Source organism: Alternaria dauci, chromosome 10 (genome assembly GCF_042100115.1).
Source record: "Alternaria dauci strain A2016 chromosome 10, whole genome shotgun sequence".
NCBI classification, from domain to species: domain Eukaryota; kingdom Fungi; phylum Ascomycota; class Dothideomycetes; order Pleosporales; family Pleosporaceae; genus Alternaria; species Alternaria dauci.
Genome location: NC_091281.1, coordinates 1,676,235 through 1,691,828, shown reverse-complemented (window position 1 = coordinate 1,691,828; position 15,594 = coordinate 1,676,235). Strand labels below are relative to the sequence as shown.

Here is a 15,594-nt window from a genome sequence, read left to right as displayed (position 1 = left end):
TCGAGGTTCACATAAAGATATTGAAAGAAATTACAGGGCGCTCGATCAGAGCTATGGCTTATCTGAGCGTTGGGCTGATAGAGATGAGGAAGATGGACGACGCATACAAGTGGATGGAGCAGGCATTATGCTACTGTATCGAGATCGGTGGAATGGAGAGCAACCGTGCAGCGCAGTTCTTCGAAGACTCGAGCAGCATTGATCAACCGAAAGAGCAATACGAGCTCATTCTGGGTTTATACAAGGAAATGGCCGACGAAATCTCCAGTATATATGCTGTCCAGGCTGATATAGAATTTTCCACCCTTTCGTCACAACAATGTCTTCTCCTACTGGACTACCAGCGCAAATCCGACTCCCTGTCAGCATCAACAACCGATACCCAAGGTCTGCACGATGACACCATCTTGTGAGTATTGAACCTAGTGTCAAGTCCATAGTCCTCGACTTGATGAGGACTATGAATGGCACAAAGAGACTGATACGCAGGGGCTATGGGCAAAAGAGTTGGATAACGGAAAGGCCATGCAGTGTTTATGGGGAAGCGTTGCGGCGAATGCAGAGAAGAGAACGGAGCAGTCTGGCGATCTATCATAGAGAGTTCGAAAAAGAGAGTAACTGCCACGAAGAAGATCGCTATCGTCATCGTAGTTGTAGCACAGGATGTTTTGAATGTTGTTCTGAATGTAATTTCCTTGGTTGGTCCGCAGCGCGTCTTCTTGTCCACCTAATATCGCGACCCAAGTTTCAAAACTGCGCCTTATTTTTCTTTCTCTACCACTAACCTCCCTACAACTTCCTACTCCGCACCAACCCAGACTTGATACCCGTAAGCTCACCCCCATAGTTCGCACTACCCTTCGCCGCCGCACCCTTATCAAACACCTGCTTCATACTCTTAAGCTTCTTCTGCTTCTCCTTGTACTTTTCCTTCTTCTTCACACGCGGGTTCCTCACGCTCTTCTTGCGATGTGGCGTCAATCTACACAGAAAACGTTAGTCAATCTCACCACAAACAAACAAATAAACAGGACAACAACATACCCCTTATTCTTCTGAATCTGGTAAGAAATCATTCGCCGTCCATCATCACCAACGACCTCCTCCTCAACCACCCTCGCCCCCTCCTTCTTCGCCAGCGCATACGCTTCCGCACGTTCAAGCTTACTCTGCTTCTTATCATTGGACCGCGCAGCCACCATATCGTAATACCCATCCTCATCTTCAAAATCGTCGCGCCGAGTACCAGGCGCATCATCATCAGCAGAAGCAACAGAAGCGCCATCGTCATCACCCAGTGCAACACCAGGCCCAGCATCTTTATGCTGACCGCGCTTCTCAGCTTCGGCTTGCAGACGCGCTTGTCTGTCCTTGAGACGCTCGCGGTGCGGGATATCAGCATCGCCGCCCTGGTCTTTCCCAGCGTTGTCGCGCTTGTTTGCTTTCTGGGCGATTTGCGAGGTGTAGAAGCGGAGGGATTTCTTCTTCTTTGCCTTTTCGGCGGCTTCGTGCGCGGTGAGCTCGGTTTCTTCGCCAAAGTCGGAGTCGTCTGCGTTGAGGAGGTTGAGCTTGGGTTCGGTAGTGGGTGTCTTCTTCTTTTGCTGCTGCTGCTTGCGGGCTGCCTTTTTGAGCGCGGCTTGGTCGGTGAGGGTATCGAGGGAGGCGAGGTCTTGTTCGGCTTTTGCGAGTTTTGCGGCGCGGCGGGCGGACGCTTCTGCGCGGGCGAGTTCTGCGGCTCGTTCTGCGCGCGTCTTCTTTTGCTTGATGGGCTTCTTGACGGAGAGGTCGTTTTCGAGCTCTTCGGCGCTGGTTTCGTCCACGAATGAATCTTCTTCGTCATTTTCGGTTTCGACCATGGGATCTCCAAGGGGAAGGTCTTCTATTCTCGTCCACACTTTTTGGCACTTTAAAAGAGTGTCCATGACAGGGTGCTCGTGTAGCTCAGCAGGGTCCATGGCAATGACTGGCGATCCATTGTCTGTTGCAGTCGACCCGAGAACAGCAAAGTACATGGCCATGGCTGCAAGATATGCCGCGCAAGCCCTGTACTTTGTGACTGCCTTGGGCGTAGGCAGAGGTTTGCCAGTCTTCCCAGACTTTGCAGCTTGCACCTTCAGCACCCTTTCGGCGGCATTGGCGGCAGCAGCCAATTCTTCGTGTAATGGCTGCAGCCTCAGATATTCCTTCGAAATGTGCTCAAACTCGGGGTATCGGGTGCGCATAATCTTCATCTTCTCCTCCTCAGACATGCTGTCGGTGATTTGGAGTTGCGGCAGGACCTCTGTCACTACAGCGCCACCTTCGGCAGTCTTGTCGCCCTCTTCGGCGAGCCATTCGTCCTCGTCGAAACCAAAGTCTGCCTCTGTCATGCTCTGTAGCTGCTTCTTTTGTATGCGCCGTGCCTCGGCCTCCTCGTCTAGCGCGTCCTGCTCTGTTTCTATCGCATCGGCGTCGTAGTAATCCTTCTTCGAGGCGCCCCATCCACCCACGTCTTCTTCTTCATCGTCGTCGGCTGGTTTGCGCTGGCCTGTGATCTCGTCTGCTGATTCATCGCCGGCGTCTTCGTCGTCATCAACGTCGTCGTCGTCGCTGCCGGCATCGAGTACTTCTTCGTCGGATGGCTGTAGGAATTTGTCTAGACTCAAGTCAGTCTTCGCATCACATTCACAGGGTAAAACGTGACAAACCCTCTTCCTGATACTTCCTCATCCGCTTGGCCGCCGGCCCTTCGTCGAGCAGTATCTTATCGCGATTCATATGAAACTCGTCCTCCGAGTCCGCGACATCCTCAAACGTATTGATCCTCATTCTGGAATCCTCTTCTTTTGGCGCTTTAGGCGCGCGCGATGCGCCACCACCAGCCTTCCTCTTCCTTGCCATGGCTGCGATATGTGCTGCGTTGTGTTGTGGCGTGTGCGTGTCGGTCGCAAACGTCGCGGGTGACTTTTTTTCGGCTGGAAATCTTGGCTTCGCCGCGGGAGTCGGAAAGTTCCCCACTCGTGGAGCTAGGCCTGCACCCTTGGCTCCACATGTGAATTCACCTGTCACCGTTCCGCATACTGGTGAACTAGCACCCATTGGGCTCTGCGGTACATGCTGGCAGCGTAAGCATCGTCAGACTTCAGGCGTGCCAATTACTATCCGTCGGTATACGCAAAAGCTCATTCCCCATGTCGCAGTTGCTCCTAGGAGCCACCATCATTCTCCTGGTGCTTGTCGGAATAATAAGCGCGGACATCATGGGCTTCGCATTCTGGAAAGGCAATCAGTTCCCCGTAGAGGGCCGAGTAAGCATGCATCACCTTGTCTAGTCCGCTTACACACTGACATTGAAAACAGACTGTTCTGCTCACTGGCTCATCCCAGGGCATGGGCAGCGAGATCGCTCGTCTCCTCTCCGCCCGCGGCGCAAACCTCATCCTCGTCGCACGCACAGCAAAGAACCTCGAGACCGCCCTCGCACACGCAAAAGCCCACGCAAAGAACCCCTCGGCCCAGCGCTTCACTTACATCGCCGCCGACGTAACCTCCGAGGCTGAGAACGCGCGCATACTCAAGGAAGCAACAGCCTGGAACAATGGACGTATGCCGGAGATAGTATGGTGCGTCGCAGGGTCTTCAGTGCCTGGCCTGTTCATCGAGACGAGCACCGATACGCTGAGGAAACAGATGGAACTCAACTATTTTGCGTCAGCGTACATGGCACACAAGACACTCCAAGCGTGGCTCTACCCAGAAGTGCCGTACAAGCCGCAAGAAACGGGCTCTGCGCTGGAACCGCCTCGCAAGTTCATCATGACTTCTTCCGCGCTCGCCTTCATGAACATAGCAGGCTACTCTGCCTACTCCCCTGCCAAAGCCGCTATCCGCTCCCTCGCCGATGGTCTGCGTTCAGAAATACAACTCTACAACGCAGCGCGTCGTTCCAAGACGAGCACCACTGGCGCTGCACCTGCGCCTTTTGACGTCGATATCCATGTCGTCTTTCCAGGCAGCATACTCTCTCCGGGCTTCGAAAACGAGAACAAGACTAAACATCCGGTGAGCTTCGAGCTAGAGTCTTCAGATCCAAAGCAGACGGAGCTAGAAGCTGCGACGGCAGCGGTCAAAGGGCTTGAAGGCGGCGATTTCATGACGCCGACGAATTGGTTGGTGCATTTGATGCGTTGGGGTTCCATGTCGGGCAGTCAGAGGAATAACGTGGTTCTCGATACGATAGGCGCTTGGATTGCGACGATTGTTTGGTTGATCATGGTGCCTGATCTTAATGGCAAGGTTTGGGGTTGGGGCAAGAAGAATGGGATGCCGGCATTTAGGCCGAATGCACAGTAGGTCATATTTGGGTTGTGGGAACTATATGCGTATACCCTAGATGACGTTGCAAGATGATGAGACGATTTGACTCAAAGTGAGATTGTACGTGTTCGCAACCTAAATGCAGAATCAGCTTCCTTGTGTTGCTTGGTACCATTGAATACTTCTTGTTTTGAGCCGCAATCGTAGCACTTACTCAACGAAGACTTGCGGTGAAGCGAGAAGGAATGCGAATTGGAAGAAGTTGTGGTGTGGTGGACGCAGCACAGCCGCGACTTCCACATTAGTCGCACGACCTCGCCGTACCCACCAAAAACGCCTTGGAGGTCGCTAACACGAAGTCACATGACACATCCCCGCACTCTAGCCACTCTTCATGCTCCCATGCAGCTTGCAATCTTCCGCCTCCCCACTCGCAATATGAGCAGCCGCACGGTTAACCCTCTTTCCAGAGCTGAGCTTGTGGAAGACGTACAGCGGATGATACTGGATTATGTGCGAACCCCATATCTCACCACACCTGCCCGGCGCAGCAGTTGATCGGTCGCTAACGACACACACCAGCTTCCACTCTACGCTGACTTGCAGGCGCTTTGCTTGACTTCAAAGAGTTGGAACCATCTCGCCACAGAGTACTTGTATAGGAAGATTGTGCTCGATGTTCGGGCTCGTGATGGCCAGCTGGCACTGTTCCGTCAGTGTGTTGATAGCGGCGCGAAAAAGCACTTGGTACACACACGGAGCTTGAGTCTACTCAACATCCCCAAGAGGGAATTTGGATGGATTTCGTCTGCGGATGACCCGCTGGATGAAGCTGTGAGAAACTCTTGGATGTTGAATATTCTGCAGGATATTCCCTCGAACAAGCTACGAGAGTTCCGGTAAGCTCACAAATTGCTACAAGATTCCTGTCGCACTTGTCATTGCTTCTTGGCCATGATCCGATGCGACTCTGGTGAGTTAGCAGACTGACAGAGATCCAGCTACGTTGCCGCAACCCCTAACCCTATGTATCTGCACTTGGACCTGATAAGCTTCCTCAAAGAGCACCAGCAGTCTATAAACGGTCTACACGTGTCGCATGGCGACTCACACCAGCTCATATCCCCGAAAATGCGTCACGTAACCGCTGGATTCGATGGGCACGAACGACGTACACATGAGTTTGTGCGATTTGCTCTAGCACTACCTGCGCTAGAGTCGCTTTCGATTCTTTTCCTGGGAGGATGGACTGATAGCATACACACATACTGGAACGACAAGCGCTGCCTTAGTGCGTTTGAAGACAAGAGGATTTTAGCGCGCAAACTCATGCTTGATGGTTACATGCCTGACGCATTCAACTCTGCCCTTCCTTACATCTTCGATTTGTCGCAGGTGACCAAGCTAGCTCTCGTAGATTGCACTTTTGGGCAACTAGAATATTTGGCCAGCTCATCCGAACTACGGAACTTGACACACTTCGAAGTACGGACTGCAGACCATTTCGATGACGACGCAAGCGAGAATATAAGAGCGCTGTCTCTATGGAACAAAGGTCTTCAACACCTCTGTCTTCACATCAACGGCCTACACAGTATATCTCTGGACCCTGATGATATACCAGACCTTGGGCCATATTTGTGGCCGCTGCATACCAGGCTCAAAACGCTCTCACTGTTGGATCTGTGGCGTGAAGGAGATAACGACCACTATCCTTTTCCAAGGGACTTAGAGATTATAGAAATATGCAATCATTTTGGCGCCTTGGAACAACTCGGGCTAAGTGTGTATGAATTTAGTATCCCCAGAGCTGATGCGGAGGATATGTTCTCTTACATTATTGACATTCTGGTGAGTCGAGACTACCCCGGTGTCGCCTAACGCAGCGTTCATGACTTATTATAGGCACCAATCGAAAAGCTCAAGAATTTGAAGATGCTGCAACTTTACCAGGATCGCGTTAGGACTGTTCGTCCGCCTGGCCCGCAGGTGGACATTCACGGTGTCCATCAAGAATTTGCTACGCGATTCTTTCAGTGGGCGCATGACCGATGTCCTTTACTCGAGATTCTTATATGGGGTACTTATGAGGAAAACTATCACTACGAGGCACGGCAAGTGACAGAAGCCGCAAGGCAGGGACGAGATACTCCTGACTGCGGCGTGGACCGTGCGCCACAACAGTGCTTCGTGAAGAAGTTGAGAGAGATGGAAGGTGGTACTGTCCAGATTGCAACAGCGAGCAGGGTCACCAGAAGTCGGATCCGAGATGACTTTCCGGACCTACATTTACTGGACTATGATACGGGCAAGCTTGTCGCAGGTCGTCTGGCCGAAGAAATCGTACGTTGAGCAAAGACTGTCGGTCCGAAGCACGAAACGAAGGAGCTGGTCTCGACGGCGAAAGTCGACTTCTTAAGCACATGCATCCACTTCAATATGCGGAGTTGAGCGCCATCTCGGCTTCGTTGCTTGCTTTCACATGGAATACGAGCCTAGTGGAGGATGCTAGCGTTGAATCTTATTCGGGACCAAGACACGGCTCGGATGCGTGTCATGTTCTCTGCCGGACCTGCGGATTCATGAGACCGGCCCTTCTGTCAACCATGGTGACGATCAGCTAGGGGGCCGCTGTCTCATTGCCTCCGCTAGAGTGACAAGGGACAGCCGCGGGAAACGCCGATAGTGTTCTACATCCTCCATTTAGCATTTTTGCGCGAAACAAGATTTTGATGTGGTAAGCACTTGCTGATGCGCAAGGGCCCAATTGTGCATCTCCGGATGCTAGCCGCTGGACCCTTACCCCCCCGATACGAAGTGGAGTCGTGAACCGCGGGGATATGCGGAGACTATGGCGAAGAGAGGCTGCTGTTCCGGGGCTAAATATACTGCATGGGTCGGTCGATGCAGCTGAAAACCTAAATCCTACGGACGAGGCTCTGCAACTGCGCCGCATTGCTCATCCAATAACAAATGGCACCCCATTGGTTCAGCCCACACGCGCAGATATTTTCTTTTGCAGATCAGGGATGCCCAGGTGCATCCTGCATCAGTGTCTGACGAGAAAGTCGTTTGCGGTTGTTCTACATATGCGCGTAAGCGCGCGATGATTGCGTGTCTTTAAACGATACAGCATCACAATTATTCAAGATTGAACTCCAGATTGGGTGCTTACCGGACATATTGCGACTGCCGCCAAGCGAGACCCTTGATGCGCGGGTACAGTAATCGGACGTTTAGTTCACACCGGCTTGATTAGTAAAGGCCCAGTGCTACACCAAGACATGATACCGGACATGAGCCCGAGCACAGCGTATCGCCATGGCACTTGATAGCAGCCTTGCCAGCCTGAACAACGTGGCAATCACGAGATAACAGCCGGCTCCTAGAATGTCCCCTCGTGGCGCGAGCAGAAAAAGGCTATAGGAGCACCGCTGTCTTGGCAAACTGTCCACTAGGCCCCCAACACTACCCGGATGAATAGAAACTCTCCAATCACTCCAACTAGTCTGTAACTTCCCAGCGGCCCGGTACCGGCGATCTGTTCTAGGACGAGCTGACTACCCATTGCAGCTCTTCTGCCGCTATTGAGTGTGGCTTGCATATTTCCAGGTACCCTGGACCTGGAAGACGGTACACAGGCTAGGAAAAGGTAAAAGGCGTTTCTTTCTTGACTACCGCTGGTAATAGTCCAATCTCGAGGCCGGTGCCCTGCAGACGGGCGTTCCGTGTCTTTGATGAAGCTTCTCGCCTCAAGGTAAAGCAGGATGGAGCACTAGGCTAAGCAGGGGAACTGCAAAGCTTCCTCGTAGCCAACATGGCAATAAATAGTCGGGCATCCCACTGGTACACTCGGGTTCAGCTGATCGACGCTGTACCAAACTTTCCGTCGAGATGGGCCGCTTGTCGCTGTTTGCTTCTTTGCTGTTGGCGACCAATGGTGTCTTGGGCGCCAAATGGATTGGTGAAGTCAAGAAGGTAGATGGCGTTGACTACCAGTGTAAGCTACTGCCGCCTTTTTGCTTTCTTTTTCGGGCGCATGCTAATCGATGTGTCCTAGGCAAATGCTACTCGGACAACGCTTGCTGGCCGACCAACGCAGACTGGGCGAAGCTCAACCAGACCGTCTCAGGCGCGCTGCAGGTCGCCATCCCACCTGGTGCTGTCTGCTACAAGAACTTTGAGAACGGCACCAGCGTGTACGATGCGGCCAAGTGCGCGGATACACAAGCCAACTGGGGCAACGAGCAATGGCTGTATGGTCAATCCTGTCAAGCGACACAAAGACCGATACTAACATGTTGCCAGAACCGACCACCCCATTGCCGAGCTCTGGCCTTTCAAGACGAACAACACCTGCATGCCGACCGACGATCCATCAGGAACTTGCACACGCGGTTTCTATGGCAAGTACGTCATCATGGCCACTACAAAGGAACAGATCCGGGCTGGTGTCAAGTTTGCACGTGAGCGCAACCTTCGTTTGATCATCAGAAACACTGGTCACGACTTCATGGGCCGTTCCACCGGCTACGGCGCGCTTCTCATCAACACCCACAGCTTCAAGGATGTCAAGTTCATCAAGAAGTACACTGGGCCTGGTGACTGGACGGGTAGCGCGGCTGTTGTCGGTGCTGGTGTGCAAGGTCGCGAGTTGTACAAGAAGTGCTTTGAGCAGAGCCCCAAGGTAGTCATTGTCGGTGGAGAGTGCCCGGTACGTGTAACAACTCGGAAGCTTGTAACTATCACTAACACATCCTAGACCGTTGGCTGGGCCGGAGGCTACATCCAGGGAGGCGGACACGGCCCTCTTTCCGGCATCTACGGCATGGGCGCTGACAACGTCCTCTCGTTCGACGCCGTCACCGCCGAGGGCAAGTTTGTGACTGCCAATGCAAAGGAGAACTCAGATTTGTTCTGGGCTCTCAAGGGCGGCGGTCCCAGCTCTTTTGCTGTCGTCGTCTCCATCACCGTCAAGACCTTTCCTGAAATCCCTGTTGCTGGCACGATCCTCGATATCAACTCTACGCACACCAACGACCCTGAGGTGTTTGCCAAGGGTGTTCGCATCTTCCACAATCTGGCCAACCACTACACCGAGTATGGCATGTTTGTGTACTTCGAGCAGGGTCCCGGCCCGATGCGCCTCCACATTGCACCGTTTGTTGCACCCAACATGAACGAAGAGCAGCTCGCAAAGGTCCTCGCACCGCTGTACGAGCAGCTCGACGCAGCTCAGGTGCCTTACGGCACATATACCCGCGCCTTTCCTACGTTCTACGAGTTCTACATCGACATGTTTGAAGACGAGCGCGCGAACCAACAATCCATCGTCGGCGGCCGTCTGTTCACACAATCCGATATCAGCGCCCACGGCGACGAAATCGCGGACGCGCTCATCTTCGCTTCTATACCTGAGCCTACCCAACTCGGTTTCAACGTCGGTCACATTGTCAACCCCGGCCATGGTAATCCCAAGGTCGACAACGCTATTCACCCCGCCTGGCGCAACGCCAGCAGCTTCGTCATCACAAACGTGTTAATGACGGGCAACGAGTCCTGGGAGGTCAAGAAGGAACGCGAGAGTTTCAACACCAACGTCGTGGGCAAGGCACTGCGGGATGTGAGTCCTGGCGGTGCGAGCTACGTCAACGAGGGCGATTTGAATGAGCCCAACTGGCAGGAAGCATACTGGGGAACGAATTACCCTAGGCTGTTGAAGATACGTCAGAAGTATGATCCCGAGGGCGTGTTCTTTACGGAGACGACGCCTGGAACGGAGAACTGGAGTGTGCTGGATTATGGGACGAAGCTGTGTAAGAAGAGCACGAAGTAGATGTGAGCGTCTTTTTGTTGTTTTGCTTTTTATAATGGGCGATTAGCAAGCGATAGTTGAAAGCGTGTTGCTAAAGTTGAAATATGATAATACTGAGATGGCTGATCGCGTGTGCCGTGTCGGCAATACGCGTACTCTGTATAGCAGCAATCCAGCGACATCTGGAACGCGCTCCAAGGTCGTCGGCGAACGCTCACGTAGATGGTGACGGTGAACATGGCGTGCCCCAGAGCATTGACGCGCCCATGTGCATCCCTTGTCCATCCGTGGTGGTGAGACAAAGCTGGGGAAGAGCGGGAGCGATGACGAAAGAGTCGCGTTGAGCGCTAGACCGAGGGCGGGCTAGCATCACCTCACCTTCACAAGCCAACGGGCCTGTCGTGTGTGGTACCAGCCATCGTCCCGACTGTTTTGCGAGCCCTCTGCTGCCTGTCTATCGCCTGTTTGTGCATTGACCCCGAAGCTTGCACTACTTCCGCTCCTTGCGCGCCCGCCGTCTACGCTGCCGTCGCTGTTCCTCGCCGCCGCCATCCATCGCATTCCGAATCACCGCACCAGGCTCCTATTCACGACACGGCCCACTGTGACGCCTCCGCCCGATCGCGCAGCCGTTCCTGCCAATCCACATGCCCCGCGCATGCCGACACACGGCCAGAAGATTGTTCATGTCGATTGAATGCCTCCCGTGCTGAATCCCTTCCTACGGGCCTTCTTCCGCAGTGCACTCCCCAGCCAGTGCCAGCCAGCCCAGCACCACGTACGAGACAAGTCATGTGCACACAGAGACCGAAAACTGACCCCGCATGACACAGGTCCTCCTCGTACCCACGACCGAAGTCCTCCTCACGTCGCGCGACAAGGAATCAAATACCTCGTACGTCGACCTCAGCGGCTCCGAAGACTTCCTCGCAAGCCATGTGCTGCGCGTACCGGGCGGCGTGGGGCCGAACAACCACCCCAAGGACTCGGGCAGTTTCAGGGAAACGCGGGGCAAGGCCAAGCAGTTTACTACCGCAAACGGGCGCACGGTGATAGTCAAGGACGCCTTCATCTACAGCAACAAAGGTGCGCATACATTGGAGTGGCAAGGAATGGGCTACGACTGCTGACATGACACAGGATTCAAGACACTCAACCAGGCGCAGCTCTTGAGCGATACCATCTTCTACCCCGACTCCTTCGATGCCCAGCCATGGCTCGTGTACTTTATTTCGCGGCCCCTCATAGGCACCTTCGATGCGAACCCGATTATACCCGCTACACTACAGCCCAGACAGGATGCAGGAGCAGGAGCAGGAACATCAGTCGCAGCAGGTCCGTCTGGAAGCGCCAGCTCGTCCATGCCTCGGAAGAAGCAAGTCAAGTCCTTTAGCGACCTGTTGAACCACTTTCCCATGATTGCACGTCAAATGCAGCCAGGGCTGGAGAGGCTGTTCAACGACTTTGGCAAGGAGCTCGAGAAGCCCTTGCCCGCGACGCCATCACAGAGGTCGCGGACATCGTCCATGAGTTCGCCAAGCCGCGGGTCAGTGTCCTCGGGAGAGACGACGCCTTTCTCTATACACAGCAGCATGTCACACGGCACAAATGGTTTCGTCTCGAATCTCGAGATTGGCGACCAAGAGGACCAAATGCGGAGGTCGCTGGAAACCGCAGTGACAGCGGCCATTGACCTCTTCCAGATGGTAGACAAGCAACAGCTATCGTTACTGGGCGCGACAACCGACTTGACCGGCCCCATCGTGGAGCGCATGATTGAACGATACATTGCCGAGCAAGTACACCACACCATCCTCTTCCCGCGAATACGAGAAATACGGCTTCTGGAAGACACCGACCTCGAGCGCCGCACGCGACAGATGGTGGACATTGATATATCGCAGGTCGGAATCGATATCGGTCATGGCCGCAGAGGCAAGCAAGAGCTGGCTATACGGCTTTCCAAGGCTGTCGACATGTTCAAGAAGATGGGTGTTGCAGGCAGTCCGCAGGAGATGCTGGAGATACTACTCAGCGTACAGAAGCATATCACAATGCCGGATGAATCGCAAGCGCGGACCATGACAAACGGGGAGCAAATGTCGGAGAAGCAGGATCATCTTCTTACTATCAACGCGGACACGCTTGTCTCGTTGTTGCTCATAGTAGTGATACGAGCGCCTGTGCGGCATCTGCAGGCACGGCTATCGTACATGCGACATTTTATCTTCATTGACGATGTGGAGAGCGGAGAGATGGGCTATGCGCTCAGCACATTCGAGGCTGTCCTTTCCTACCTGACGACGGATTCAGGCGGTCTGCGAAGAGCAAGTCGACGGAATCGGGCATTGTGGCAGGCTACGAAATCTGGTGATCTTGCGACAATGCAGGGTATACTGGAGCCCGACCGATCGTTCAATCCGGATACGGATAGCTTCTCGGACGAGAGCGACACCCCGCCAAGGAATCGCCAGCTCAGGTTTGCTGCGAGTCTATCAGATTTGCATTCTGTAGGGGGGACTACGCTGAACGGCGACGACGAGTATTCGTCACGACGGCGAAGCATATCTCGCGACAAGAGTGCGCATGAAGATGGTCCGCTCGCACACATTTTTCCTTTCCAGCGTGCTCAGACACCTCCACTGCCTGGCAGACCGAAGATGAAGAAGAGGGTATCGATGGATACCAGGAGTATGTCGAGTGGCTCGGCACGGTCATTCCGGTCTCGTACAACCCTTGATTCCAGGGTCAGCGCTATCGAAGGCGACGTTTCGATAGAAAAGCTTACCATGACCCAAGGGCCCGATGGCGAGTCGGTGTTGATGATGGCGATTGAAAACAACCAGGATAAGGCACTGCAGTACCTGCTTAGTCTCACCGAGTACTATACTCCCGCGTATGTCTTTGAAGACTACAACAACGAAGGCACCAATCTGCTGAGTGCAGCGATTCAACTGGGCCACACTAGAACGACGGATATGATCCTTAATTATATTCTGGACAATAGCCCCAGTACCCAGGCGCTGAAGGAGTTCCTTTCAAAACCAGACGCAAAAGGTAGATGCGTGGCACATTATCTGTTCCACCAGCCTCGGCTCATTGACCGCATCGGACACCTTCTGCCTTGGCAAATGAAAGACAAGAACGGTCAGACACCAGTTTTCGCTTTGGCTAGGGCATACGATCACGATGAGTACCACGACATGGTCGATAAAGCACTGCTCGCCGCAACCCAGGACCAGGGTGACGGACAGCCACTGCATCTTGATGAACACGTTGACAACAAGGGTAACAGCCTGCTACACATTATCACCGACCCTCAGTTAGCTGCAAAGCTACTCTACCGCTGCGATTCCGATGCCAACGCGACAAACGACCGGCAGTTCACGCCGCTCATGGTAGCCAGCAAATACGGTCGGACAGACATGGTACGGGTGCTCTTCCAAGACCCGCGAGTAGACCTATCCTACCGCGACGCACGTGGCCTTACCGCCGTGGAACTCGCCAAAGACGACGACGTCCGGAATCGCATCGACGACCTGGTTCTTCTCTCGAATGAAGCCGGTCCAGACGGCCGCACAACCACCGTCGTGCGCTCCTTCTTTGTCGAAGACGGAACAGTCCGCCTCGTACTCAAATCCGGCGCGCCGAATGCTAACAAGACTATTACCGTAACAACATGTCGCAGATCGTTGCAGGACTTTGAAAACCTTGCGAAATGGCTCGCGCAAGAACATCCTGCGTCTTGGTTACCAGTCATACACAACATGGCGTCTCCTTATCTGATCCCGTCACGCCCTTCGCGGTCGATCCTGCGGGACATGCAGTTACGTCTCGATGCGTTTCTCAAGATCTTGCTGCGCCACCCTACCTTTTCCACGCACGAAATGGTCTGGGAGTTCTTCCTCGTGCCAGACATTGACTCGTCGATGCTCGCCGAGCGGTCCGCACGGAAAGCCGAACTGCGCGTCGAGCGGCTCCGAGAAGATTACGCGCCGATATACGATGTGCGCGAAGTAGAACTCTTTGTCCAGCACATGCGCGAAAATATTCGCGCCCTGCACCACGCCTCGCGCAGCGTCCTGCGGCGCGCAAATAAAGTGCGGTCCAGCGCCAGCGACCTACACGACGCATCGCGAATTGCAAACACAGCGCTACATTCCTTGACCTTCTTACCACACACACATGTCAAAGCTCTAGACGCGTACACAGCGTGTCTGAAGCAAAGCGACGCAAGTCCCATGTCCGGCTTCTATTACTCCATGCACGCCATCTCCTCGACCATCACCGCCATCCTCACCGCGCTGTCCCGCCCCTCAACCATCATCTCGCAAATGGCAACAACACAGAAATCAATCGAGCGACATAATCTCTCCGTGCGCCGCAGCGATCGCTGGCCCCTGGGCTTGCTCGACGACGCGCGCTCGCGTGTCCAGCGCGATGCGCAGGAGAAGATGGAGAGGAGTAGAGGTGAGATGGAGGATTTGGGTCGCGAGCTGAGGTACACGCAGCAGGTTGTTGCGCAGGAGTTGGCGAGTTGGCAGGAGAATCGTGTGGAGACTGGCAGGGCCGCGTTGAGGGAGTTGGCGAGGAGGATGGTGGTGGTGGAACGGGCGAGGTTGGAGGGGATGAGAAGGGCGGTGAGGGGGTTAGGGATTGGGGGGGAGAAGGGGAAGACGACGAAACAACAGGCAGATGGACTTGTGATGAATGGGGGGTTGGGGAATGATCACCATCATCATCATCGGGGAGATGTGGTGGACCAGCTGACGGTGGTGGAGCATGCTAGGTTCCGTGATGTTACGGATGAGGATGTGGAAGAGGGATTGGGTCGTGTTGAGGATGTGGAGGCGGAAGGCGTCGTTTTGTCGAATGGAGAGGTCGCGGTCGAGGAGGTGCCGCCTGCGGATGAGCTGGCGCAGGAGGGGATCATGCCGCCGCCGCCGGTGGGAGGAGGTGTGGGGTCGGTGGGATGATGATGGATGGGGATTTTTGTGTGTCGTGTATATTTGATTCCATCTCTTCTTCTTCTTCTTTCTTCTTTTTTCTTTCTCGGTTTCTTGCTTCGCTGGGTTGAGCGTATTTTGGATCTTCTTTTTTTCTGTTTCGATTAGACGGGGTGTGTACGATTGGATTGGATTGGGTTGCGGGAATCAGGTATATACAAGTGCGCTGGTATGAGCGCGGGCTTAGGTATGGACTGGGGGGATGGGTCTAATAGTAATGTTCACGGCCGTGTATCTCAATAAACTGTGGTGTCTGGTGATGGTTTCATGGCTACTTTTTACGGTTGGAAGGGTGTATTGTAAGAGTGGCGCAAACACTAGAAGCAAGCGTAGGATAAGACAGCTTGTGAAGCGTTGTTGCGATGTAGAAATCAATTCCACTACTAGCTTATATAAGACAAGCTTCACCATTCCAATTCTTGCGGCTTGGATGCTAGAAATTATGTCTTGTTACGCTAATTAGGTACCAATAATTGC

General features: G+C 53.8%; 4 protein-coding genes across 4 annotated transcripts; 3 read left to right on the top strand and 1 right to left on the bottom strand.

Annotated features, from left to right (window-relative positions):
- Positions 1–787: 787 nt before the first annotated feature.
- ACET3X_009964 (uncharacterized protein) lies at positions 788–2,910 on the bottom strand. Its single transcript, XM_069456137.1, has 3 exons — positions 2,688–2,910; positions 1,045–2,635; positions 788–982 (listed from the first exon to the last, which is right to left on the bottom strand). Exons 1-3 carry the CDS (start codon positions 2,878–2,880, stop codon positions 790–792), a joined length of 1,977 nt encoding a protein of 658 aa, XP_069302797.1. The 5' UTR covers positions 2,881–2,910; the 3' UTR covers positions 788–789.
- Positions 2,911–3,063: 153 nt separating this feature from the next.
- Positions 3,064–4,413, top strand: ACET3X_009963 (uncharacterized protein). Its single transcript, XM_069456136.1, has 2 exons — positions 3,064–3,287; positions 3,340–4,413. The coding sequence occupies exons 1-2, from the start codon at positions 3,171–3,173 to the stop codon at positions 4,330–4,332; spliced, it is 1,110 nt and encodes a 369-aa protein (XP_069302796.1). The 5' UTR covers positions 3,064–3,170; the 3' UTR covers positions 4,333–4,413.
- Positions 4,414–8,190: 3,777 nt separating this feature from the next.
- Positions 8,191–10,132, top strand: ACET3X_009962 (uncharacterized protein; the record flags this gene model as incomplete). Its single annotated transcript, XM_069456135.1, has 5 exons — positions 8,191–8,296; positions 8,357–8,552; positions 8,605–8,754; positions 8,791–9,010; positions 9,059–10,132. 5 exons carry the CDS (start codon positions 8,191–8,193, stop codon positions 10,130–10,132), a joined length of 1,746 nt encoding a protein of 581 aa, XP_069302795.1.
- A 374-nt stretch (positions 10,133–10,506) lies between these two features.
- ACET3X_009961 (uncharacterized protein) lies at positions 10,507–15,348 on the top strand. Its single transcript, XM_069456134.1, has 3 exons — positions 10,507–10,889; positions 10,945–11,197; positions 11,252–15,348. Exons 1-3 carry the CDS (start codon positions 10,809–10,811, stop codon positions 15,085–15,087), a joined length of 4,170 nt encoding a protein of 1,389 aa, XP_069302794.1. The 5' UTR covers positions 10,507–10,808; the 3' UTR covers positions 15,088–15,348.
- Positions 15,349–15,594: the final 246 nt, after the last annotated feature.

Bases quoted from the DNA above. Each gene is read 5' to 3' on its own strand.
- ACET3X_009964 (XM_069456137.1), bottom strand. From the start codon at position 2,880: ATGGCAAGGAAGAGGAAGGCTGGTGGTGGCGCATCGCGCGCGCCTAAA. The intron at 2,636-2,687 runs GTTTGTCACGTT...ACTTGAGTCTAG, and splicing joins GAGGAAGTATCAGGAAGAGG to ACAAATTCCTACAGCCATCC. The intron at 983-1,044 runs GTATGTTGTTGT...TTTTCTGTGTAG, and splicing joins CAGATTCAGAAGAATAAGGG to ATTGACGCCACATCGCAAGA.
- ACET3X_009963 (XM_069456136.1), top strand. From the start codon at position 3,171: ATGTCGCAGTTGCTCCTAGGAGCCACCATCATTCTCCTGGTGCTTGTC. The intron at 3,288-3,339 runs GTAAGCATGCAT...CATTGAAAACAG, and splicing joins AGTTCCCCGTAGAGGGCCGA to ACTGTTCTGCTCACTGGCTC.
- ACET3X_009961 (XM_069456134.1), top strand. From the start codon at position 10,809: ATGCCTCCCGTGCTGAATCCCTTCCTACGGGCCTTCTTCCGCAGTGCA. The intron at 10,890-10,944 runs GTACGAGACAAG...CGCATGACACAG, and splicing joins GCCAGCCAGCCCAGCACCAC to GTCCTCCTCGTACCCACGAC. The intron at 11,198-11,251 runs GTGCGCATACAT...GACATGACACAG, and splicing joins CTTCATCTACAGCAACAAAG to GATTCAAGACACTCAACCAG.